Source organism: Pseudophryne corroboree, chromosome 4 (genome assembly GCF_028390025.1).
Source record: "Pseudophryne corroboree isolate aPseCor3 chromosome 4, aPseCor3.hap2, whole genome shotgun sequence".
NCBI classification, from domain to species: Eukaryota; Metazoa; Chordata; class Amphibia; order Anura; family Myobatrachidae; genus Pseudophryne; species Pseudophryne corroboree.
Genome location: NC_086447.1, coordinates 732,757,511 through 732,785,164, shown reverse-complemented (window position 1 = coordinate 732,785,164; position 27,654 = coordinate 732,757,511). Strand labels below are relative to the sequence as shown.

Here is a 27,654-nt window from a genome sequence, read left to right as displayed (position 1 = left end):
ATTGCTATGTTTGGTGTACAGATAGCCAGGTGTTGGGAAGCAGCAGACATCTCTTTACTTAGCAGATTGCTCTGAGAGGGAGAAATGGCAACAGCAGGAATACAGATACCCGGCAGCACAGAGGTGCCAGACATTCCCTATGGATTTGGGGTTTTTAGAACATTACCATATGCATTTATACTTCCAGAACTGGTAAGTTATCCACTGTCACTGTGGCTTACATTTGTGCTCAATTACTAAGGGGGGAAAAGAATGCTTTGCATGTCCTAACAAAGTACCACTCTTTCTAAGTCTCTTACACGTGCCATGCTGTCAGAATCCTAAATTTACTGTGCAATTAGCGGTTAGTTTATATAGATGGGACTTGTCAATGCTATAACCCACAAAAACAAACACACACACAGACATGTAAATATACCTTTTTGTTTAATTTATTTATGATGTTACAGAAAGGACGCTCACATTTATATACAAGTCATTACACTTTTTTGCATTTTAACCATTTTACAAGAAACACAGATGTTTGAAAATATTTACCAACAGCACTATTCACTGTAAATGGTGACCACATACAATCTATTATTGTTATTTTATTGTTCTTGTACAGTGTCCCACCGTAGGGGCATCTGCTCAGTGCTACATTATACAGGCAAATGTGTTTGTACTATTTTTCATTCTTGGAACTACCGCAGTACTGGAAACATCTGTAATATCATCAGAAATTAATAAAATAAGTGACTGAAGACTTCTACAGAGTATGGAAGCTAATATACATCTGGTATTAACTTGTAGTTTTAGTTGACTACCAGTTCCTTATTCCTGAGTCAGTATCTATCTATCTATCTATCTATCTATCTATCTATCTATCTATCTATCTATCTATCTATCTATCTTTCTGTGAGATATATATATATATATATATATATATCATGTTATTTAATAACATCAATGTAAGACTGGAAAATTATGCTTCCCATGCGAGTAGCAATTTTTTTTTTAGTCTAGTGTCACTTGTATGGACTATTGACTCCATAGTCCATACAAGTGACACTAGACTAACTGAGGCAGCAAATCCTGGGAATGAAAAAATTTCAATACCGTCATTCCTGGCTAATTATATTCAGATTTGTAAAAATTACAGATAAATCTAAAACTTGTTAAAATCTTATAAATAATACCAGAGAATAGAGAGCCCCCCGGCAATGCTGGGATGGAAGATTTACAATGTTTGTGGCAGCTGGTGCTGCAGCTCCTATCATAGGAGCCGTTTAATTATGCAGTCCCGGACCTCTTTACTCCTACGGCAAAGCAGGAGAGTATGCTGATTCTCTCTGCTAGCTGGAGGTTGGTGGTAGTGGAATGCAGGCACTGCTCAATCTCTTCTATTATGGCTGGGCAGTGTACTCGCTACTGTCATAAATTGTGCCAGCGGTTCCTTAGTCGTGTTCAATGAGTGTGCCTGTTGCTGCAATCAGCTTTACTGGCATGCTGGTGGCTCAGAGAACGGCATAGAAGAGAGACAATATGAACATGCTCACTGTAATCCTGGGATTGGAAGTGCCAATCCTGGGATCCTGCCAATCCTGGGATTGGCCTCCCTACTTGCGATGGAATAATCTGCCTGCACAGTGGTCAGGTTGGGATTTAACACCTGAATCATATGACCCCAATTGTTGGGGATGGCTGAAGATGGTGGCCACTATCTGGTTGCTATCATTGTTCAGTTGTAATTTCCTTCAGTCCATATTAACTCCTAATTAATATTGGTGAGATACTGATTAGGCCCACAAACAATACTGGCTGCCCAAAATGCTGCACGTAACTGGAGGAACCATGTCTGTCCCACTTTATGTAAGCCCCCTACTAACTTTTGCATCTGACTTTTTCTGTTCAATATTTCCACTTCTTTGTAAAGATCTCAAAAGATAAGCAGCACACGTTGTAGGTAATAGAGAGTTAAGGAGGATGTGTTGTGATTGATCTGGTAGAACATACAATTATTTTCACTGCACAATTCTGGATAGTTTGTGATGGACAAATACAGGAGGCCTATTGGTGGTTAATTATAGTACTCCAAAATGCAAATAATTATAATTTAGGCTGTGTGAGAGAGAGGAAAGGGCAGATCTTGGAGCTATTACAGAGAACAAAATGTCAGGTTTTAGTCAGAGTATGAATGAGAATGAATATAATTAGAGAAAGGAAGGGAGGAGCTAATGTAATAGACGTCAGTTTTGTTGCTGTCAGAGGAGGGTAACGGGCTGGGTTTTGTAGGAAATAAGGAAAACTCAGTTAAGCCTGAGCCATTGAAGCACTGTCCAGGAGGATTTATCAAAGATTTTACAGTGGACTTCAGATGTGAGATTAGAGTTGAACAATTATATGTGTATATTATCTGTATATAGGTGATACATGAGACAAAAATAGCTGACGAGAACACCAAGAAATTGCATATACAGTGAGAACAGAAATAGCTGAAGAAGCCAGCCCTAGTGCACACCAACAGACAGATCCTTTTAAAGGAACTATACTTCAAACATGTTATCTGGTTACTTTAAACACTAATAGTATTGTCTATTGACATCATATCATATATAGATATATTGTATTGTGAAATTCAGCAAGGTGGACTCACGGTGAAGTTAATGAAAGGTTCATTGGCAGAGTTTACTATTCCTTTGTCCTGCCAAATTAGGGATTTATTTCTCTAAGCATGCTGATAATTTGCCAATGGGTGTGTTTAGTGTATGTGAACTTTTTATATTTCTTAACCATTAGACAAACAGAAATGACTCTCTTACATGTTGAGTCAAGCAACAAGTAAAGAGACTGTCATTTATATACAGCTTATTTTGGCTGCCTAGATTTTGTAAATTAATTTCACAATTACTTTACGATTTCTTTAATGAGAAAATTTCCATTAAAATTGTGATTGTATGTGGCGAACCTACATGTTAAATGGTAACATTTTATGAATTATAATGGAAATAATGCACAAGCAGGAAAGGAACTTGGCACACCACACCCCAGAGTAAGATTCATCCACCGATGCCACTACATCCTCCTGGTCTCTGTAAAAGCATTACAGAGAGCCATGGGCTCTGAACCTGCATTACTAGCCCATTGTATTCTTTTCTTCTCAAGTAACATGAACTGAAAGGACACTGTAACAGTATAAACTTTTGTCAAAAGCTCTTTCCACTTGGGATGCTGTAGTAAAAGTTAGAGGGGATGCTAAGGTAAAAGTTAAAAAATAGTATTGTTATATGTATTTCATACTACTGTAGTGTTATGGGAATACCATAGGTCCTTTGTTTGGTATTTATTGTGCTGTGTGTTTAATTATCACTCTTGTGATATTTTGAATATACAACATGGGCCTTTCTGTATCATGGCACCAAGTTATCAAAACAGACAGTATGTGTTATTATTTAAACAACTGCAAATTTGACAGAACAAAGGAATGTCATTAGTTTTGTTTTTAATGCTCATCGGCCTCCTGAAATCATAAATAGACCCAGACAAGGCAAGATTAGCAATGGGGCAGCTGTGACTACAGCCAGTGACGTAACTATTGTGCACTAAGACCCAGAGTCTGCAGGGATTGCAACCTCCAACCTGATGTGCTACTGCATATGTGCAGACTGCAGCCATCTCTACTGTGTAGAGTGACACAGTGCTGTGTAGACACAGTACTTAAGCTCCTAAATTGAGACACTTAATACCTGCATTTATCATGGTTTGATACATCTGCTGCATTACCTCTGCTTACTGCTGTTAACCCCTGCATTATCACTGCATTCCTGCATATCATGTTACTGCTGTTTACCAGTAAATCCAGCATCCAGGTTAACGACACTCGGTGTGACCTAACAGTCATTTTCTCATCCACTGTACACCTATTGTGACCACCATTTCATTAGGCTATATATCATCAAAAAAGGGGTCTTTGCTAGGCTGCCATGGCGAGGCTTTATACTAGGACTAATGGTCAGCCTCATACCACGGGCATGTGCCTTTTTGTAATTTTTTTCTAAATAACTCTTTCTTGTTTTTTTGTTTTTTTTTACTAATCAACTCTTGTAGCAGAAGCTTATAAGAGTAAGTGATCATACAGAGCATGATCTGATTAATAGCATATCTTTTAAGACTTGACTAAAGTGAGTTTATAAGTTCCATTGAGATAATTCATCATTACAAGTAAATTAATATTAATTAGTTATTCACCTTAAAACACAGACTCCGATAATGTATATTACAACATTCATGAACCTATGGGATTGATTGTGCAGAGAGCGCTCCATGACAATATACTACTTTATTGGACTGAATACTCTGAGAACTTTCCCTGGCGATATACCACTCTATGGCCCTTAATGTGCTGAGAACATCACTGATGATATAACACTCTACAGTATGGGACCGAATACCCTGAGAGTTCTCCTTGATGATATCCAATCTATGAGATTGAATTTGCTGCAATCTCTATCTGAAGAAATACCACTCAGTGGGACTGAATCCCTGGAAAACACTGTCTGATACACCACTCTGTGGGACTGAATACCCGGAGAACACTCCCTGATAATATAGTATGGGACTGGATATCCTAAGACATTCCATTACTTAGGCCAATATATGCTCCTCAATTGTTTTTTGAGCTTGATGCCCTGAACGGAGTATATGGGAAATTTGATTGTCAGTACCTTCGCAATATTTGCAGTCTACCATTTGGATGTAGCATGAATATGGGATGCTGAAGGGATGACATAATTAAAATAAATTGAAGCCATACTTCATTGTTTGCAGATATTATCCAGATTAGTCTTGAGATATACCCTAATGCAATCAAAAGAACTCTACAGAAATGTGATTATTCCTCTTCACTAATATACTATAAAAGAAGCCTTTTGCAGTTAGTTCTTCTGTATACAAGGAATTTAAGGGTATATATATTTATTTTCATTCTGATCTTGCACCAGCTACATTATACCTTCTGACCTACCTGGTTTGCTATTGTTTACATTTTTCAATTGCTATCTAGCTACAGTGACAGCTCTCTCACCATGTCACATAGAATAGCAAGAAGCCCAAGCCTACTGTACCTTCATTCCCCAAGACCTCAAAAGCAGAGAATCAAATATGCTTTCTTCTACCTCATCACGAATGGAATACAGTGGCCCCAAATACATAATCTCTGGATACTACATGGAGGAGGACTTTGGGACTACAACAGATTATTTATTGGCACAGAAAAACAAACGACTCTTCTATTCACCAACTTTTCCATAGGCCTGAGCAGACACCTGGTCCAACCTTATTTGATTTGACAAAGTGTGACTCAATTGCACAGTTGGGTTATTTTATCTTGTTTGGCTTTGCAATATGTATTTTGAACCTTCATGAGGAATGACTCCTCCCTTCTCTGGAAAACAGGTTTATTATCTAATTTACAATACATGAGAGATATTTCTTGGATGTTTCTTCCTCTGCTCATGCAAGGGATACCTCCCCAAAGTTGTGGCTCAACAACATATTTTTGAACAGGAAGACCAGGCTTGCCTACTTGAATAGACTGTTTAAGACCCCATTGGGCCCTAGGCAACATATTGGTTGGGTCCCTTTGTCCCTAAATGTCAATAAAATGCTAGGCTGCACTAATTGTCTAAAGTAAATAGTCTTTAGCAGACAAATGTGGTTAATAATAGTTTATTATATTTGTAAATGTGGTTCCTATTCAATAAGCCAGCACTATTCTGTTATCACCATTTTGCTTCTATTGGACATGCCTAATTTAAACTTGCTATTTCGAGCAGTGTAATTGTGTTACTATTGCTATCTGTTGATAGCTTGTAAGTAAAGGAACTTCACATTTCTAATCCGTCTCTCCATGTCGAAAATTGGGGGCTAAAAGCTGGGGACCCGTTATTTGAATCCACTGAGCTGAATGCAGCATATAGTTTGATGAAAGACTACAAGGCTAGATTAGAAAGAAGGGAAGTTCTACAATAGTAATCTTTCAATTTAAAAAAAGAAATAACATTTTTTTGCAGCACTAATATGCTGCTAATAATTTGGAAACAAAAGCAATTTTGATTTGGGTACTTTTCTTTAATAATTCCATGACTGTGTGTTGAATGGCACACATTTTGAGATACGTGCAACCTTAAATCAGGGGTATAGATGCACCTGGATCAAAGATGCAACAATCATCATCAATGTGGTTTATCTACAGTAGGTTGGAAACGCACGCAAGTTAAGAATTTCAAGATACTTTCTTAAGTTGCATGCCTTTACCATAAACTGCTTGTACGAATGTGATCTGACTATTCATGTGCAAGAGGCTGCAAGTGCAAGATGCTACGTGCACCTCTAAAGACTCAGCTTATGTTTGGTTTTTCACCAAATTTCATCTATAATTTGCACCTACTAACAACTCTAAGTCAAAGGCAATGGCTGCAATACTAAACAAATCGGATATGTACTATAAATTTACTTCCATATTTAAATCTGGTGGACAAGAGTTTTTCACTCCATACATCCCAACATTGGCCCTAATTCAGACCTGATCGTAGATGTGCTAAATTTATCACATCTACGATCAGTCTTCAGGCATGCGGAGGGCCGCCTAGCACAGGCATGTGAGGCCCGACCCCCCTCCCCGGCACAAGTACAAAAGCATCGCACAGCGGCGAAGCTTTTGTACTGGAAGAGTAGCTCCCAGCCAGTGCAGCTCCTGCGCACTGGCAGGGAGCTACTCGTCGCTGCCCAGGTCACATCGGCTGTGTGTGATGTCATGCAGCCACCGTAACCTGCCCCCCCCCCCACATTTGGGGCACGTCTGTGTTGCCCGGACCGCGCCCGTTAAATGGTGGATAAACAACGCTGGCCCGCCCCCTCCCGCCCAGCGACCGCCTTTGCCAGTCAATCAGGCAGAGGCAATCGCAGGGCTAAGACAACCGTCAGCTGTCTGGCATGCGCTGGCGCAGTTCAGACCTGATCGCTTCTGTGTGAAATCACACTGCAGCAATCAGGTCTGAATTAGCCCCATTGTCCTTTACACTTTGGGGCTTATGTACAGTTGAACACATGTCAGCTTGAGTAGTGATCTCACTTGAATCCACTGTACGCTGGACAGAAAGTAAACAGAATGCAGAGTAAAATGCATCTCAAATATATCTACACTTAATTCAGGAAAGGTGGTTGGGTGTGTCTGAATCCCTCACTCTGATACTATTACTATTGAAATGTCATTGCTGTAATATATTAACAATATTATACTGATATATTCTCTATTTGATCTTTGAAAGGCAAAAGATGTATGTATATTTATTTCAACGTACATTATAGTTGAATTTGCGCTGGTTTGAATTTACATGGTAAATGTGACTATTGTTTTTATTCATTTTTACCCACGCACATCTATTGCTGTTGTCTCTAGTAGTAACTCCTGCACATCTGCTATGTTGTCTCCAGTGGTAACCCACGCACATCTATTGCTGTTGTCTCTAGTAGTAACTCCTGCACATCTGCTATGTTGTCTCCAGTGGTAACCCACGCACATCTATTGCTGTTGTCTCTAGTAGTAACTCCTGCACATCTGCTATGTTGTCTCCAGTGGTAACCCACACACATCTATTGCTGTTGTCTCTAGTAGTAACTCCTGCACATCTGCTATGTTGTCTCCAGTGGTAACCCACGCACATCTATTGCTGTTGTCTCTAGTAGTAACTCCTGCACATCTGCTATGTTGTCTCCAGTGGTAACCCACACACATCTATTGCTGTTGTCTCTAGTAGTAACTCCTGCACATCTGCTATGTTGTCTCCAGTGGTAACCCACGCACATCTATTGCTGTTGTCTCTAGTAGTAACTCCTGCACATCTGCTATGTTGTCTCCAGTGGTAACCCATGCACATCTACTGCTGCTGTCTCTAGTAGTAACTCCTGCACATCTGCTATGTTGTCTCCAGTGGTAACCCACACACATCTATTGCTGTTGTCTCTAGTAGTAACTCCTGCACATCTGCTATGTTGTCTCCAGTGGTAACCCACGCACATCTATTGCTGTTGTCTCTAGTAGTAACTCCTGCACATCTGCTATGTTGTCTCCAGTGGTAACCCACGCACATCTATTGCTGTTGTCTCTAGTAGTAACTCCTGCACATCTGCTATGTTGTCTCCAGTGGTAACCCACGCACATCTATTGCTGCTGTCTCTAGTAGTAACTCCTGCACATCTGCTAAGTTGTCTCCAGTGGTAACCCATGCACATCTACTGCTGCTGTCTCTAGTAGTAACTCCTGCACATCTGCTATGTTGTCTCCAGTGGTAACCCATGCACATCTACTGCTGCTGTCTCTAGTAGTAACTCCTGCACATCTACTGCTGTTGTCTGCAGTAGTAACCCATGCACATTTACGGCTGCTGTCTCTAGTAGTAACTCCTGCACATCTGCTATGTTGTCTCCAGTGGAAACCCATGCACATCTACTGCTGCTGTCTCTAGTAGTAACTCCTGCACATCTACTGCTCTTGTCTGCAGTAGTAACCCATGCACATTTACGGCTGCTGTCTCTAGTAGTAACTCCTGCACATCTGCTATGTTGTCTCCAGTGGTAACCCATGCACATCTACTGCTGCTGTCTCTAGTAGTAACTCCTGCACATCTACTGCTGTTGTCTGCAGTAGTAACCCATGCACATTTACGGCTGCTGTCTCTAGTAGTAACTCCTGCACATCTGCTATGTTGTCTCCAGTGGTAACCCATGCACATCTACTGCTGCTGTCTCTAGTAGTAACTCCTGCACATCTACTGCTGTTGTCTGCAGTAGTAACCCATGCACATTTACAGCTGCTGTCTCTAGTAGTAACTCCTGCACATCTGCTATGTTGTCTCCAGTGGTAACCCGTGTACATCTACTGCTGTTGTTTCCAGGGGTAACCCATGCACATCTACTGCTGTTGTGTCCAGTAGTAGCCCATGCATATTTAGTCCTGTTGTCACTAGTAGTAACCCAGATACATCATCACCTGTTGCCTCCAGTAGTAAACCATGTACATCTATTGCTGTTGTTTCCATGACTAATCCAGGAACATATACTATGGTTGTTTCCAGGACTACTCCATGCACATATACTACTGTTCCGTCCAGGGCTAATCCACATGTACTACTGTTCTATCCAGAAATAATCCAGACACATATACCACCCAGGTCAAGTTGCGCACATCTTATGATACAGCCTACTTTATGCATGAGCCCCTGAATGCATTTCTTTTACAGATATAGTTTTCACCTTTGGCCAGCTAGTTTAGGGCTCATAGCACTGTCCATGATATCCTGGATTGTTCTATAAAAAAATAAATTCTACAAATAGATGTGTCCCCTTCCCCTCTCACACTCATGGTGAAACTAAGCAGAAGATAGACTAGAGCATAATATTACAGCTAGAATGTTACCTGTCTGCAGGAAAACTGCACAGAAACAGGATAAAGGAGGCAAAAAAAAAAAAAAAACAACTAAAACCACCCAGATTTTAGAGGGTAACAAAAAAGGGCATGGTAAATGCTATTCAATCAACATTTTAGTACATTCAGTAATCTAAAAGTGCATGGAATAGTTTCCTTTCAATTGGTTTTGAATTTGATATCATCCAGATGGTGGCCTTCATTTGTGATACACATATGTAGTTGATTTCTGGAGATTCGTATCACTCGGCGGCTCATTTCAGGTGTTATCACTGCAATTTCTTGACGAAGCTCACTTTAATCTGTCTGGCTACAATAACAAGCAGAGTTTTCATTACTGGCCAGAAAACATTCCTCATCAGCTTCATGAAAGGCCTCTACACAGCCAACAGGGCCATCTGAGAGCTGAGTTCTACACACATTTACCAAGAACCATTAATGAACTGAAGACTGCTATACGCCAAGAAATGACGACATCATATTCATAACCAATTTAAAATAAACTGTATTCCATGTACTGTTCGATTATGTACTAAGATGTTGCATTGCATTTACCAGGCCTTTTTTTATCAACCTTTACTATCTAGGAGGTTTTTATTGCCTCACCCATTAATAATGAACTATTCCATAGCTGTTTTCTTGCTGAGTGAAACCCTCTTGTGTGATACCTGCCTAATATAATCACAGGTCACTGCCGCCCACTATTTCAGCACACTCATCTGTTGCTGCTGTCAGCATCTGACTCTGGGCCTAATTCAGCATGAATCATAGATGTGTGAAAAAATTACACATCTACAATCCATTACACTAACATGTGGGGGGACGCCGAGCACAGGACAAGTCCGCCCCGCATGCTGGGTCCTGCCCCCCCCACCGCAAACATGCAAGCACATCGCACAACGGCAATGCTCTTGCATGTTTTGGGGGCCCCTCTGCCTATGCAGCCTAGCTGTTTAGGCAGACTGCAACCTGCCATCTTTTGGGTCACAGTGGCTGCATGTGACGTCACGCAGCCGTCGTGGCCTGCACCGCAAATGGTCCGACATGCCTGCATTGTCCGGACCGCGTCCCCCCCAATGCTGCACCGCCACCTAAAAATCGCTGGTGTTCCGCCCCGTGAACGACTCTGCCTGTCAATCAGGCAGAGGCATTCGCATAGGTGTTCGCATATGCTCACAGTGTGCGCATGCACAGTGTGGCTTCTACATGTGAGTACACTTCAAAAGGACCCAGCATGCGAACATAAGCGTACCTGCGTTCCATGCTGAATCAGGCCCTTTATCTCCACACTGATAAAGATAGTATCTGTATTGACCCTAGTCAAATACACCTAAAATAGTAACAATTATAGTACCCATGAATCATTTTAACATTTTTATTATACAAAACATTAAAAATGAAATGTTGGCATTGCATCCCCTTTATGTTTTTGGACTTAGTTCATAGGATCCACTCTTTCTGACTGTACTGTAGCTTTACCTATGTAGGCTAGCTACTCAGTGTTGTTTGCTTCCAAACAAGATGAGCACACCTTACCTGGGACTTTTTGTGACACACCTGTGTCTCACACCCAGAGACGAAAATAGCTTTTATTTAGATTTTTGAAGTGCTGCCAGGAAAAGGTTCTGCTGACCAGGTAAAGTAGTACATACAGTACTGATATCAGAGCAGGATGATCCCCATTTTAGTACAATCAAAGGAGTAAGCCAGGTGGTGGTATCATCATACACCCGCCCACTTTGACCTCTGTAATCCATTCTCTCAGGATAATACATCTGAGATTTAAACAAATAATTGTGTCATTTTTGCCATGTAAAATTTCCACCAATTAAAGAAAATAGATTTGAGGCAGTGTGTATGTGCAAGTCCTTCCCAGGCTCTAGACATGGGTGAATGGTAATTCTGGTGTATAATACTGTACATGCAGAGAGGTGAAAGCAGTTTTCAAAACTGCTTTGCAAAATATGTGCCTTGTACCACATTTTGGTGCAAAGTTTCTCATGTTTCGCTGACAAAATTTCCCTGACCAAACCACACACATTGTCAAATCAATTCTTTAAATAGGCTCTACTTCAATTTGTAATTTAAGTGAAGCGTCATCGCAACGGTATAGGGGGGTGCAGAAAAATGAGGAAGGTTGCTCTCCTAAAAGGAACAGTGATGTGCTGCATATAGCAGATAACTGAATTTGATCCATAGACTACAATGTAGGAAAATGTGAATTTAAAAATGTAATGCGAAACGTTGTTCAGGGAAATGTAACTTAATGACTACATTATGTTGTAATGCTCGATTTACAAAAATGTTGCTGCAATTTCAGGCATCTCTAGTACAGATAATTGTAATTAAAATTGGATGGGAGGTGGCAATAGTCTGACACTGTCTGCAATACACAAGGAAAATGGGCAATAGAGACAATTTCAAAAACCTAAAAGTGACAAACTGATTTGACTGTGGGATACAGCCACACTGCCACGGACTCTCTACCCAACTGTGATAGGAGTGCCCTAAAAAGCAGAATCTGTAATCCTTTCTTTCACATGCTGGGGTCGCCAATCGCAGGGCACCTCTGCCTGTCAACCAGCATTCGCATCTGCGCGTGAACAGTTGTGGTACATGTACATAAGTATTCACAGCCTTTGCCGTGAAGCTCAAAATTGAGCTCAGGTGCACCTTGAGATGTTCCTACTGCTTAATTGAAGTCCTCCTGTGGTAAATTCAGTTGATTGGCTATAATTTGGAAAGGCACACACCTGTCTATATAAGGTCCCACACTTGACAGTGCATGTCTAAGCACAAACTAACCATGAAGTCAAAAGGAATTGTCTGTAGACCTCCGAGACAGGATTGTCTCGAGGGAGGTGACCAAGAACCCAATGGTCACTCTGTCAGATACAGCATTCCTCTGTGGAGAGAAGAAAACCTTCCAGAAGGACTACCATCTCTGCAGCAATCCACCAATCAGGCCTGTATGGTAGAGTGGCCAATCCTTAGTAAAAAGCACATGGCAGCCCGCCTGGAGTTTGCCAAAATGCACCTGAAGGACTCTCAGACCATGAGAAACAAAATCTCTGGTCTGATGAGACAAAAGATTGAACTCCTTGGCATTAATGCCAGGCGTCATGTTTGGAGGAAACCAGGCACCACTCATCACCAGGCCAATACCATCCCTACAGTGAAGCATGGTGGTGGCAGCATCATGTTGTGGGGATGTTTTTCAGTGGCAGGAACTGGGAGACTAGTCAGGATAGAGGGAAAGATGAATGCAGCAATGTACAGAGACATCCTGGATGAAAACCTGTTCCAGAGCCCTCTTGACCTCAGACTGGGGTGACTGTTCATCTTTCAGCAGGACAACGACCCTAAGCACACAGCCAAGATATCAAAGGAGTGACTTCAGGACAACTCTGTGAATGTCCTTGAGTGGCCCAGCCAGAGCCCAGACTTGAATCCGATTGAACATCTCTGGAGAGATCTAAATAAGGCTGTGCACTGACGCTTCCCATCTAACCTGATGGAGCTTGAGAGGTGCTGCAAAGAGGAATGGGCGAAACTGTCCAAAGATAGGCGTGCCAAGCTTGTGGCATCATATTCAAAAATACTTTAGGCTGTAATTGCTGCCAAAGGTGCATCAACAAAGTATTGAGCAAAGGCTGTGAATACTTATGTACATGTGATTTCTTAGCTTTTTATTTTTAATAAATTTGCAAAAATCTCCCAACACTTTTTTTTTCACATTGTCATTATGGGGTATTGTGTGTAGAGTTTTGGGGGAAAAATTAATTTATTCCATTTTGGAATAAGGCTGTAACATAACAAAATGTGGAAAAAGTGAAGCGCTGTGAATACTTTCCGGATGCACTGTAGCATTTATTTTGTTTCAATAATAATGCAACAATAAAGTGAAGGCGCACAAAAAACTTATATCAGCTGCTGATTTGATACAATTAGGTTCACAGTTTATTAAAAGTTTAGACAAACTTTAAAGCTTAAAAAACACATATTAAAATAAAGCACATTTAACAAGGAAACACAGGTGTTTTTGAAGCTTCACATGCAGATTAGTTGTTAGTAATAAGTTCAGTTCTCATTAATACTAAATTAATTAGTATGCATGTGCAAATAATTAGTGAAAATGGAGTACTCGGTTCTTAATTTGCAGTATGATGAAATATGGTGAAATCATACATCACCCTTCCATTTGAGTATGGATTCAGAGGAGCGCTCCTATATAATTGTCAGCACAGTCCTGTTCTTCTCCTGGTTTGCTCCTTATGGTAATAACACCATTATGTGTAAAGGAGAAAGCTGTACCTACATACAGGAGGCACGTTTAGCAAACAGGCTGGGTGTAAACAGCTTGTTTAGAGATCATGCTGTGCGGCTGCTGCTGGAGACCAGGGACGCTCGTGAATATCGCGTTTCATCACTTCCTAGTTCGGTGCTTCCGGCTTCCAAGTGATGCGTTCCACCTGCTGTGTGTGTGTCACTGACGCGTTTCTCCGCCCAATCAGACAGCGGTTTCATAAGAAGGACTCCTTTCATTTTATGCCTTGTGGATTCTTATGCATTGCTGAGGGAGGATACTCAATGAGGCTTACTTTACACCCATTGTATTTTAGGTTCAGGCTCCAGTCACAACGTATTGGATGGCTGGTAAAACGAAAAACTTTCATCTCTATAGAAAATGCTATTTTCAGTACATAATGCCATATTCCTGAGCACAACAAGCAAGGTTGTCCCATTCAGTGACCCTCTAGTTAGAACCACCATTCTAGGCATGCTGGTCACTATCCTTACTATAGATGTTGGGGATGTGGCATTGTAGCATGTGCTTGTTTAGGTGCTATGCCACCTTACTACAGAATGTACCTAATTACTGTGATGTGAATCACCCTGCCTTATTGTATGAAAGTGGTTAATTACATGTTAATTAACAAAATTCTAGAACATTATCACCCCTGTTCACAGAAAACCGGTAGTACAGCCCTGATCAGACTGACTCATCTTGTTTCATGCTGTTTGTGCCTCATGCATCTAATCCACCCTGTTGCACGTCTCTGTGTCATTACCACAGCTTTCCTTTCCATAAATTAGCATTGTTAAACATTGCACAATTAAAGGAATACGACCAGCATAGTTCAGTGTTATACATACCATAATGCCCACTTGTAGAATACAGTGAGTCTAATTAACAATGTTTGGATCCCGCAATACACTCATGTGCCAGAAAACCCGACACAGCCACTTCCATTCCCAGTACATGCCACCACACCCTTCATTAAATGGTATCTTCTGCAATTAAAGTACCACATATAGGCAGATATCTCTGCAGATCAACGTGCCATCAATGGCAGGGTTCAGCCACTGGTAAATAATTATTCAGGAGGAATGGTGCACACTATCTACACAGTGTTTCAGAGAGCTCATAGAGTCCATGTCCCATCGTGTTGCTGAGGTAATCCAATTGAACAGATGACCTAAGAATTACTGGACAGGGGTCTCAGTTTTTCTGGCACATGAGTGTACACTGAATTAATTAATGGATATTATCAAATTATATCATTAAATAATACTAGACACACTCAGAATACAGAGTCAGTGGTGCCAGATGGGGGGAGTGGGTTACCTGAGCTTCTTGAAGAGGCACAGTGGGGTCCCAGGTCCATGTGACACCCCCCGCATCGGCTTCTCCTCTTAACTATCACCACCAGCAGCCTCTTTGCCCAGCACACAGTAGGTCCAGGGATGCTGCTGCTGAGTCTTCTCTGCCTGCAGGGGGTGAGCAATTACACTGATTGTGCCCCCTCCCTGGATATGACCCTGACAGAGGGGCACACGTCGCCCCCCTGTGCAGGTTAGGTGCATAAAAAGTAATTTCTATACAGATTTTTTTAAAGGGGGAGTGGACATACCTGTGCAATTAGGCCATTACCAGGATGCTATCCGGCTGGTGTTTAGAATGCAGTGACGGGAATCGTTCCAGAAGACCAGGCTGTGTTGGCCCTGTTTTCGGGGTGTGCCAAATCCAGTGAAGGAGTCCTTGAATGCAGCTTCACTGGCCAAGGCAGCACTATTTTGCCGGATATCCTAGAAAGCTGATGGTTATTCAGATGTCTGAACACAGCATTGGACGCAGCAGCGATTCTGAGAAGCCATCCGTGGGCGTCTATTTACTCAAGATGCCTCATGCAGCTTTTGCTGCATACAAAGATAAAGCGGTGGTGCCATTAGCGTCCATTTCTTAATCAGCCCCTTAGTAACTTTCTGTGGCTCGTTTATTGGTGAAATGGGGGTCATTCCGAGTTGATCGCTAGCTGCCGTTGTTCGCAGTGTAGCGATCAGGCTAAAAATCTGCATTTCTGCGCATGCGTACGGGCCGCAGTATGCATGCGCAAAGTGCTTTCACACAAAACTATGCAGTTTTACATAAGGACGAGCGATGCTTTACAGTCGCTCTGCAGATCGTTGAGTGATTGACAGGAAGTGGGTGTTTCTGGGTGGTAACTGAGCGTTTTCTGGGAGTGTGCTATAAAACGCAGGCGTGTGTGTCAGGTAAAAACGCAGGCGTGCCTGGGAAAACGGGGGAGTGGCTGGCCGAACGCAGGGCGTGTTTGTGACGTCAAAGCAGGAACTAAACAGACTGAAATGATCGCAAGGTAGGAGTAGGTTTGGAGCTACTCAGAAACGACATGAAAATGTTTCCGAACAGTTCTGCTAACCTTTCGTTCGCACTTCTGCTATGCTAAGATACACTCCCAGAGGGCAGCGGCTTAGCGTGTGCACTGCTGCTAAAAGCAGCTAGCGAGCGAACAACTCGGAATGAGGGCCATTGTTATGTAATGTGCACATAAACTTGCATAAGCTTGGTTGTGGGCCGAGTCACTGAGACCTTTGAGAACGTACTAATGCCTTTGGCATAGTTCACGCTAAACTGAGCAATCCAAAATTTCTAAGCTTAAATAGTATTTTTTACTTTGCTAAGAAAAATCCTGTAGACTATGAAATTGTAATATTATGTGACCTAATTGATGCTTTTATCACTTTTTGCATCATACTTTAGGTATTAGCTGTGGGACTGCTGAATAAAGTTCTTTTAGTGTGCACCCAGCTATGTTACATCAAATCCCATCTTGCAGCAAAGAGACATTCAGAGAAATGCATTCATGTTTAAACAGTACAGGAATGCCCCAGGCTCCCATGTTCCTCCATTTATGGTACTTACACAACTAGTGTTACAAGGCCATGTAAACTGATAAGCTGGAGAATGAAAGCTTCTTGGGCTTGAACAAGCTCTTAGCTCACTCAGCATATTTTCACTTTGTTAATTTTTCCCTTCTGCTGCTGTAAAGGTGAGCTATTAACTCAGAAATATTCAACACACCTATATGTCACTGAAACTGGCATTTAGAGAGGCGATTGCTACATACCAGTGAAAGAAAATGTAACTGTGACTAATGGTCTTTAGAAACAAAACCGTAGGATGAAAATTAACATAATATTCGGGTGTAGTATGGTATGCCGACGGCCAGGGTCCCGGCGCCTAGTATACCGGCACCGGGATCCTGACCGCCAGCATGCCGACAGATGGGCGAGCACAAATGAGCCCCTTGCGGGCTTGCTGCACTCGCCACGCTGCTGGCACGGTAGCGCGCTACGCGCATCACGCTATTTATTCTCCCTCCAGGGGGGTCATGGACCCCGAAGAGGGAGAATAGTTGTTGGTATGCCGGCTGTCGGGATTCCGGTGCCGGTATACTGAGCGCTGGGATCCCAACAGCCGGTATACTGAATACCACCCTAATATTCAATAGTCATTAATAACATTGCATATTATTTTATATTACAAATCATGTGGTGTTATTAACTGTATATAAGGCATAGCTGCTGATGTTGTGGGACTCCCCTCCGAGAGACTTTGAGTGGTAAATTGGGCATTCTACCACAAAAGGCGGTGCCACGATTAGGCAAATCATAGCTCAGTCCACTGCACCGAAACAGATATACTTTTGCTATAGGCACCAGGGCATACTTGCCTACCTGACCCTCTCCATGAGGGAGAAAATGATCTGTTCCTGGACTTTCCTGGTGATGTATGATTACCATCACCTGTGGTGAAACACCCTTCTTATCAATTAACTAGCTCACCACAGGTGATGTCAATCATACATTACCAGGAAAGTCCAGGAACAGAGCATTTTCTCCCTCATGGAGAGGGTCAGGTAGGCAAGTATGCACCAGGGGTGTAACTCCCAGAGGCAATGGAGATGCCTGTCTCTGGGCTCCAAGTCTTGAAGGGGCACCTGCATGTACAGTAGTGATGAGCGAGGTTCGTGTACAGTAGCACCTGTGTGGTTCACAGTGGGATCCAAATTTGACCGCTGCTCTTCCAATGGAGCTCTGTGGCGCGCCCACTGCTGATGCAGATTTACCTGGCTCTGTCTCAGGAACCCTGCTAACACCTGCAAAAGGGGACAAGATGGCTGCTGCCTGGTACCGCTCAACCTGCACTGCAGCAAGCAACGGTGCACCCACCACTGCTGCTGGTTTATGTATGGGACCCACTGGAGAATGCTGATTTTTCATGCTGACGGCTGAATTACAGAGTAGCTGGAGTCCAGCCAATTCAATGTGGGTTTCAGTCCCTGTAGTCCGGCTGAGAACGTTATCTGCATCATTCTGTAAGTTGTGTGTGCGAGTATATATATGTATAAAGATATGTATGTATATGTATATATATATATAAATATATATATATATATACATACATACATACACAGTACACACCATATTTGTTTTCCCATTTGGGGGGCACCAAACCCCAGGTTGCCTCCAGGTGACTGGGATGAATTTACGCCCCTAATAGGCGCTAACAATAATATACTGCTAATCTGTGTGTATGTGGAAATAAAGCAGGGGATTTTGTCATATTTTCCTGTTTTGTATACATATATGGCATTAATATTGCCACGCAGCTGGTACCATCTACAATATGGGTAATACTGAGCAAGGCCATATTTATTTTCTGTTTTGTTTCACTGCACGGAAATTGGGGGTCTGCCAGACATTCTGGGAGAGGAGGCAAGTACAGTATGGTATAGGAAAATTGCTGAACTGAAGCGGAAGTGCCTTAAAGACATACAGCTGCACGGATATAAGTTTACTTTGCACAATAAATGTGATCTTTGTTGGTGCTGTTTTATATTTTAGATTTGATGGGATCCTGAAAACTTGCACCAAGAGCTGCTGACTGGCTGCACTGTAACTCAGATTACACTGCTTACTGCTTCAGTTCAGTCTTTGCCTTTTGCTCCCTGATAGACAGAAATGTAGTGCACACCCTAAATGAGCCATTCACAGACACACCTTGCCAAGTTCTCACACCCAAAGGAATAGCATATGAATGCAGAAATAGCTATTGCAGGGTGACAAAGTTTTCTGCCTACGTCATCCTTTCTCATACTGAACAATTTTGAAGATTTGGCGCCTAATACTTTCTTGTGAACATGACATTCAGTTCTATTATGCAGACTTTTTAAATAAGAAATAAAGTACACAGGCCCTAAAACATAATCCTGTTTAACCAGAGTGATTGATGCACCAGGATGCTGGACAACCCGCCGCCTTGGGTCCCCATCTCACTCCATTTTCTCAAGAGAAACAAAACCTAAAGACAGGTTAGCGTAGGCTGGACACCGAATTTCCTATTGGCATGAAGTTAGGCTGCCTATGAATAATCTGGCTATGTGTTTAATGATATGGTGCAAATAATGGGGGTAATTCCAAGTTGATCGCAGCAGGAAATTTTTTAGCAGTTGGGCAAAACCATGTGCACTGCAGGGGAGGCAGATTTAACATGTGCAGAGAGAGTTAGATTTGGGTGGGTTATTTTATTTCTGTGCAGGGTAAATACTGGCTGCTTTATTTTTACACTGCAAATTAGATTGCAGATTGAACACACCACACCCAAATTTAACTCTCTCTGCACATGTTATATCTGCCCCCCCCCTGCAGTGCACATGGTTTTGCCCAACTGCTAAAAAATTTCCTGCTGCGATCAACTTGGAATTACCCCCAATGTGAGGAAAACTGAGAGCATTATATGACACACTTGTGGTCAGTAGCACTAATTGCACTAGATCAATCAAAGCTAATAACCAGTATGTACTATGGGTAAGGACACATTTGATCAACCCCAATCCACCTTTCCTAACATTTGGGCTTGAACTAACATTTTTTAAATCTTTTGTTATGCTATTTATCAGTACAGACCTAATGATTGTGAAAGAATCTCAGAAACCATATTTCATATCTAGTTCAGTGTGTTAAAAATAATCCATATACTAAACATTGAAACATAACCGGACCAGAGGATTTGGAAAGACTGTACTGTTGGGAAGTCTGTGCAATAATCATACCCTTTCACATCACAAATGCCGGGATTTGGAAATGGATCCTTCCTGGGTGGGACTCGGCATTGGACCCTAATAACTGGCTCCCTGACCTGGCAATATGCGAGGTTGTGTTGCCATGGTGGCGGGGGGCGGAGCCAGCATCGGGGGTGGGTGCATAGGTGACGCTGGGAAATGATCTCATCTCCACGCCACCTCTCCTAATGTAGTGAACGGGCAACCCGTTCACACTGTCCCTGACCAGGTATTCAACCAAGGTATAATACAGCTTTATTCCCGGGGTTGAATTACCGGGTCAGGCGATCCAGGAATTCGCCATGGGCCCTTTCGCACTGCACAGCGACCCATGTCGACCCGGCAATATACTGGGTCGATACCTGGTTATTTGTGCGGTGTGAAAGGGGTATCACTGAAGGAGTGGAGTTTATTGGCATCCTCCTGACTTAGCTACATTATAATACCTGGAAACTGCCCCCACCTTGGTAAAACCATGTTGCACTGCCGGTGGGGCAGATGTAACATGTGTTAGATTGGTAGGGGTGCGTCCAGACTCAAATTTAAATTGCAGTGTAAAAAAAAGCTGCCCAGCATTTGTGGGATACATGCAAAAGCAGACAACATTTACCCTGCATGCAAATATGTGTGTATGTGCACCGCTTGTATTGCAATATGGTTTCTCTATGTGCACAGTAACTTGCTCTTTTTTTTTTTTTTTTGCTTTACACCCACTTCCGAACCAGGCTTATATTTTTTGTTAGGATAAAATTAAGTGAAATCAACTGTTTGTGACCCCTAAATTTCCAGACAACTTTTATAGTAAATAATATACTGCATGTTACTCAGTGTATTATACCATATCTTTCAATGCATCACACAGTCAGACTTTTATATACTGCTTTCTCCAAGTACCACTTACACATATCTCCCAACATGACCCATTCCAGGAGGGACAAAATGCTCCGTTCCCGGACTTCTCTCTTAATTTAGAATTGCTGTCACCTGTTTTGAATAGGTTAATTTATAACAAAGGTGTTTCACCACAGGTGAGGGCAATCCTAAATGAAGAAGTCCAGAACAGAGCATTTTGTCTCTCCTGGAGAGAGTGCCTTGGGAGAAATGCTTGCATGATAGGTTCTCAATGGACAGACATATACTGTAATACACAGGTTCTCAAACTCGGTCCTCAGGACCCCACACAGTGCATATTTTCCAGGTAACCCAGCAGGTGCACATGTGTATTAATTGCTCACTGACACATTTTAAAAAGCCCACAGGTGCAGCTAATTATTTCACTTGTGATTCTGTGAGACCTGCAAAACATGCACCGTGTGGGGTCCTGAGGACAGAGTTTGAGAATCTGTGATGTAATATATATAACACACACACACACACACACACACACACACACACACACACACACACACACACACACACACACGTGTATCATCTACTAGTGGGTTTTTTTTTGTTACCGAAAGGTTTATTTGCTCATTACAATTTGTTTATTTTTCTTTCAGATTTTTGGTTCATGGGTTTGGATCCTGGTTGCTGCTACTAAAGTATTTTATCCAATTACTCAAGGATGGGTCATGTATGTTTCAGTATCCTCATTCTTCTTTTCATTGTTACTCCTGATGGTCTACGTGTTTGGTTTCCACAGAAACCACTGCGGCACCTGGAGACTAGTGGTAAGAAAACATGAATCCGAAAAAAGTCAAATGTGAAATTTCATGATTACAATTCTGTGTCCTGAAAACGTGAAAATTTTTAAAGAGTTTTTTTGCAATATTCATGGCTAAGTGTGCATCAATATTTGGCAGTCTGGATGGTGTAATGGTTAGCATTACTTCCTCACAGCACTGAGGTCATGGGTTAAATTCCCACTATGGCCCTACTTGTGTGAAATTTGTATATTCTCCCTGTGCTTGCGTGAGTTTCCTTCCACAATCCAAAAATATACCGGTTAATTGGCTCCGAACAAAAATGAACCTTAGTGTAAGTGTGGACATGTGTTTAGAGCAGACTAGTTGGTACAAGTGGTTCTTATCTGCCATCCACATTCTATGTGGGATATTAAATTGTTTGAAAAGTCAGTTGGGTGTCTGTTTTTCCCTATCTAATAGACAGGAAAAAACAAATACCCAACCGACTTTTCAAACATTTGAATTCCCCCCTATGTTTCTATGAATATTGTGCAACATGTCTGTGTCTTACTGTACTGTTAATTTCCCGTTTTTATATTATATATTGGGGGGAAGAGCCTTGGGCTGCACACCCTAATTCCAAACAAAATAAAAGGTGCTATAATGCTGAGATTTATAATTGCAAACAGAAAAAAGAACATGCAGATGCACACTCTATAATACTAAGCACTGCTAATCAGAATAATTATAATTAACTCTGCAATCTAACACAGACAAAAATTGAGGAGCTTAATATATATAAAATATATAGGTCCATCAACTGCGACCAGGTGACATCATCTGATGGGTCACTAACACTTAGGTTCAAATCTAGTGCGCGGGACCCCACCAAGTCAGCAAGGGCCAACCGCCCCTAGTGAGAGCTTAAAGTGTTAGTAAGTGTTACATAAATAAGAAGCATAATTTTGGAAAAAATTGTTTACACTTTTAATTACTGTATCGTTCATGGGCCTTTTATTAGGTTCAGAAAAATAACAAAGTTAGATTTTTACCTATGTATTATTGATTTTCAAATAAATTTGTCAGGTACACTTTGACTTACACAGCAACCAAGCTTTACTTTATGATAATGTTAATTGTTTACATATTAGACTTCTTGTATAAGGTAGTAAAAGTTAATAATAAGTACTGTATTTATTTGCTTCTAAATGATAGTTTCTAGCTTTCCAGTCCCTCTCTAGACCCCAAGAAGTGGGTAACTCTGTTAACTCTGTTGGTTGGCAGGGTTTGATGACAACACTTGCATTATTATTCTCTGCCCACCTCAGTACAAAGATGCAAGTAGCATCATCACCCAGTAGTTGTCGGATCATGATGATGTGACTTTAGTCATCACGCTGGGTTTCTCCCACTGCTTCTTTGTCTGGCCTAGCTTTAGGGAGGTTACCAGACCCTTTCAGGAGTGTGGAAAGTCACCTGTTCTTTTGCATGGCTTCCTGATATATATGTTATGTTACAATATTTACCAATTTTGCCTTATGTCACTGCAGATTTCGCAGTGTTTGTGACCAGTATAACCCATAGTTAAAAGGTAAATCTGATAAATTGTTGTGGACTAAAGCTTTGCATCATGTTTTTAGTAGAGCGCCTTAGAGTCACATGATACTAATAAGCCCAAATGTGGGTCTGGTTTTCTGGTAAAGCACACCTGGACCTAATTTTGCTTATATAATAGCATACTACAAATCACAGAAACCTCAGGTGATTCATAGAAGCCAATCAGACGCCCGCTGCTATTACTCTGATGGATTACACAGTTGGAGGAAGAAGAAGCCTTTATATGCATTTATCATTTTTGTAAAAAAAAATTCTTATTGTCTAAAAAGTTGCTATGTACAAAACACAAAGGTGCAGCAATAAATATGTTAAGAACATCATTACAAGGACTATAATGTAGTTATTGTCTTTAAAATGTAAATGCTGTTTGACCTCACGTGTTGCTTGTTTCACCTTGTTTTATTAGGATGTGATTTACCATGGGATTACAGCAATTTTTTACCTCAGTGCTGCTGTTTTGCAAGCCAACGCAACAATATACTGTGATTATTCTATACCACCCAATTCTTCATATACACCCCACTGCAGCGTAACATACTACCATTTGGATGCTGCAGCCACAGTAAGTTCACTTTGATGTGTTTATGTTCGTACTATTAATAGGACATTTGTCTATTTAACTTACAGGTGTATAGTATAATTAGAGATACACTCTTTGTATAGGGCAAATTAAGTTACTAGCTAACTACTGGAATACATCTAGGAAACTGACACTGGTGGAAAAATCTATGATCACACACTGTGTAACAGCATAATATAAAGTTTCAGTTTCCTAGTTTCAGGTGCCCAATTCCCACAAAAGACTAATTTTTCCCAAAATATCTGGACACATCTTTTCTCATTTATTTTACTCCTCTCACTCAGTAAGAGTCCTGAATGACTCTCAAAAGTGTTTGCATGGTGTTACTCAACATCAAAATTGTTTTAGTTCTATAGTTGTATAGGTATGGCATTGGGATCCCAGCACTTGGGATGCCGGTGGTCTTAATAAAGACAGTGGCGTCCTGATGCACAGGATCCCAACACCTGGGAGGTAAGTATGCTAACCCTCCTTTTCTCCCCCCTGACCCTCCCTTCTCGGAGCCTGACCCTAACCCCCCCCCCCCCAAACACAGCCTACGCCCCCCTCCCGTGGTGCCTAAACTTAACCCCCTACCCATACCCTAAACCTCCCACCCCCATAGCCTAACCCTATCAGCAGCCTAAACCTAGCCTCCCCCCCCCACAAGCCTAACCCTACTTCCACAGCCTAAACATAACTTCCCCCCTATTATCCAATGGCCACTGTGGGACATGGATTACTATAACCCATTTTTATGCGTTCTTTCCTGAGGAAAGGTGTGAAAATGGGGTCCCAAACCTTAATGTTGCATAGGGCCACATAGGATGTAAGGTTATGCTGAGAAACCATGTTTAGTTTAGACAGATGGTGTTAAGAAGTACCAATCATGTGGCGGCATGTTGATCATATAAGAGTCCCCTTGTGGGCATGGTGCGCTTGCCACACTGCTAAGAGTTCCCTTGCGGGCTTGGTGCGCTTGCCATGCTGTGGGCTCAAGTGCGAATAGTCCTGGTGCGTCGGGATTCTGGATATTGGCATATCGGTATCCTGAATGCTGGGATTCCTACCACCCGTAAATTAACTGCACCCCTTACATCCTTATATTTACGAAATCATGAATCCATCAGTTATATTTCTAGATTCTGATGACGTTATGGAGGCCAGGCGTAGAAAGAGCATTGCACATGCCTGAAGCCCTAATATGGAGAGTTGAATTGTAAATATAAAAATAGAGCTACAGTATATTTAAAGAAAGTACTGTACCCTTTGTGCTTTGTTATCACAGACAGCTGGTCTTAAAAAATAGTCAGAAGCCGTAAATCATGCAAAAACATCCCATTTTCACAGGTTTTAGGTTTAATGCCTTTGATAAATAGTCCCCATAGACTTTCTTTTCTTCACTCAAGATAATGTACTGTATAATGAAGCAATTTAATGAAAATGAAAAAAAAAATTTATATATATATATATATATATATATATATATATATATATAAAACGTTTATAATATTACCATCTTTTCTATTCCAGTTCTTTGCTTTCTTGACATCGTTGATATATATACTGCACAGCTTCCAGTCCTACGTTCACTGAGGGTCTCCCAGGAGGCAGAGCAGTCTGTGAATGTACAGATCAGATGAGACAAGAAGAAGTTCTCTGATGTGACACACTTGAAACGTCCCCATCAACCTTAGTCTTTATGTAATGATCCTCAACAACACTGATGACCATTTACATGTCCAAGATCCCAAAACTTTTTTGTTTGTAATTTTACATTTGAATTCTGTTAATATTACAGGGGCATAAGCAATGCTTGGTAGTAACAGAAATAAGTACTAGGATTCTTTTGTTTTGCAAGGCAAAGTAAATATCTCCTAAGACGTTAGCTTGGCTGATTCATGTTACAAGCCAGGCTATGACAGATCCATTGCAATGCCACTATACATTTATGACAATAAGGTTACATGAAAAGTATTATTATAAATATGGCTTTAGTTAGGTTAAGCACTTTTCACTGTATTATTCGCTGTTTGATATAGTTATATTTATTTTTTCATACTTAAATACTTTCTTATTCCTTCCATGGTTTATGTAATAAAAAAAAACCTTCAACTTGGCGCTTGCAACTTGTTATCACATTGTACAGTATCCATAAAGGAGACAGATTAATTATATTGTGTGTAATGATTTATAATAGTACAATGCACACCCAAAATACACAGGTTGTGAGGAATCACTGTTGAAAATCACAAACAACCAGGGAGCACGGCAATAAGTACGTATAGGAGTAAGAAACTGAACGTTGATCACACCTATTATTTGCCTGGTTTGTGGGTTAAGAAAATGCATTTAAAGGGATTTTAACCCTATATATTTTTATTTTCCCTTTGTATTTCTCTCGTGTACATATTAATAAATTAATGTATTAAATATTTTGTTATTTTACAGTAGCTAGACTAAATGAAATTGCTAGAGATGCGGTTGTACCTCTTCCCCATAATCCTTTGTCTCCTTTCAAAACTGTGATCCCAAGCTCAGAAAATTGAGTGCGGTTTAATGTCAAGGGATATGCGTAAAGTTATTTGAGACAGGGCCAGGATCATTATGGGCCGAATATATGAAAGACAGCTGGCAAAGAGATAGCAGACAGAGGAGCATATGTATCAAAGCTTGGGGAGAGAGATAAAGTACTAACAAATCAACTGATGTCATTTTTCAAACACTGGCCTGTAAACTAACAGTTAGGAGTTTATTGGTTGGTACTTTATCAGTCTCCAAGCTTTGATACATATTCCAAAGAGAGATTGTTTACAGCATTGAAAAAGGGATAACAATACTGTCCCACCAGCAGGCCATAGTGTCCCGCAGAGGGGAAAAGTCGGGGGGAAGCACTATCATCTCTGCTCCACGCAGTGCAGCGTGTAAATAGATGCTGTGCAATGTGCATGGCATCTATACACAGTGCAGGGGCAGAGCCTGGGAGAAGTCCAGCATTTAAGAGAATGCTGGACATGCCCACACACTGAGGCAAACTGGGATTTGTTGTAAGGCTCCGCCCCCTTCCAATAAGGCCCCACTCCTTTGGCATGCCTGGAGTCACGTTTTCTCCACAGACAATGGGGGTAATTCAGACCTGATTGCTGCTGTGCGTTTTTGCACAGCGAGTAATCAGGTCCAAACTGCGCATGCGTATGCACCACAATGCACAAGTGCGTCGTATGGGTAAAAAGTGGATCGCCGCTCAGCGATGGGTTTGTGCAATGGATCCGTTTGCACGGGCGATCGCAAGGAGATTGATAGGAAGAAGGTGTTTGTGGGTGTCAACTGACCGTTTTCAGGGACTGTCTGGAAAAATGCAGGCGTGTCCAAGCGTTTCCAGTGAGGGTTCCTGATGTCAATTCTGGTCCCGGACAGGCAGATGTGATTGCAGCGGCTGAGTAAGTCCTGGGCTGCGCAGAAACTGCACAAAATCTGTTTGTACAGTTCTGCTACACATGCGTTCGCACACTTGCACAGGTAAAATACCCTCCCCCTGTAGGCGGTGACTATCTGATCACAGCTGTGCAAAAATCGCTTGTTAGCGATCAGAGTTGAATTAGGCTCAATGTTGGGACAATGTATGCACTTAACATATACAGAAATCTCTTGTACAGAACATAAATTTTATTCTGTTTTTCATAAAATCAAATACATTTAATGTAATATCTTATTCTTTACACAACTGTATATTAGATTTATGAGTCATTATAATATTATTCATCATATTTCGCTACCTATAAAAAGGAGTTCTAAATATGAGAAATAACGACCTTAATCATGTGTGCTTCAGAGGCATATATTGATGTCTGCAAAGTGATCTTCCATCAGATAGCTGAATGACATATGTGTCTTGATGGTTTGCCTTTCAATTTTATCTCTTCTTTATGTAAATAAAGCAATCTGAATATTCTGCCTGTA

The 27,654-nt window shown here is 41.4% G+C and overlaps 1 protein-coding gene across 1 annotated transcript; it reads left to right on the top strand.

Annotated features, from left to right (window-relative positions):
• On the top strand, positions 1–27,654 carry LOC134910253 (MAL-like protein). The gene is made up of 4 exons (XM_063918080.1): positions 1–192; positions 21,393–21,563; positions 23,542–23,697; positions 25,228–27,654. Exons 1-4 carry the CDS (start codon positions 85–87, stop codon positions 25,288–25,290), a joined length of 498 nt encoding a protein of 165 aa, XP_063774150.1. The 5' UTR covers positions 1–84; the 3' UTR covers positions 25,291–27,654.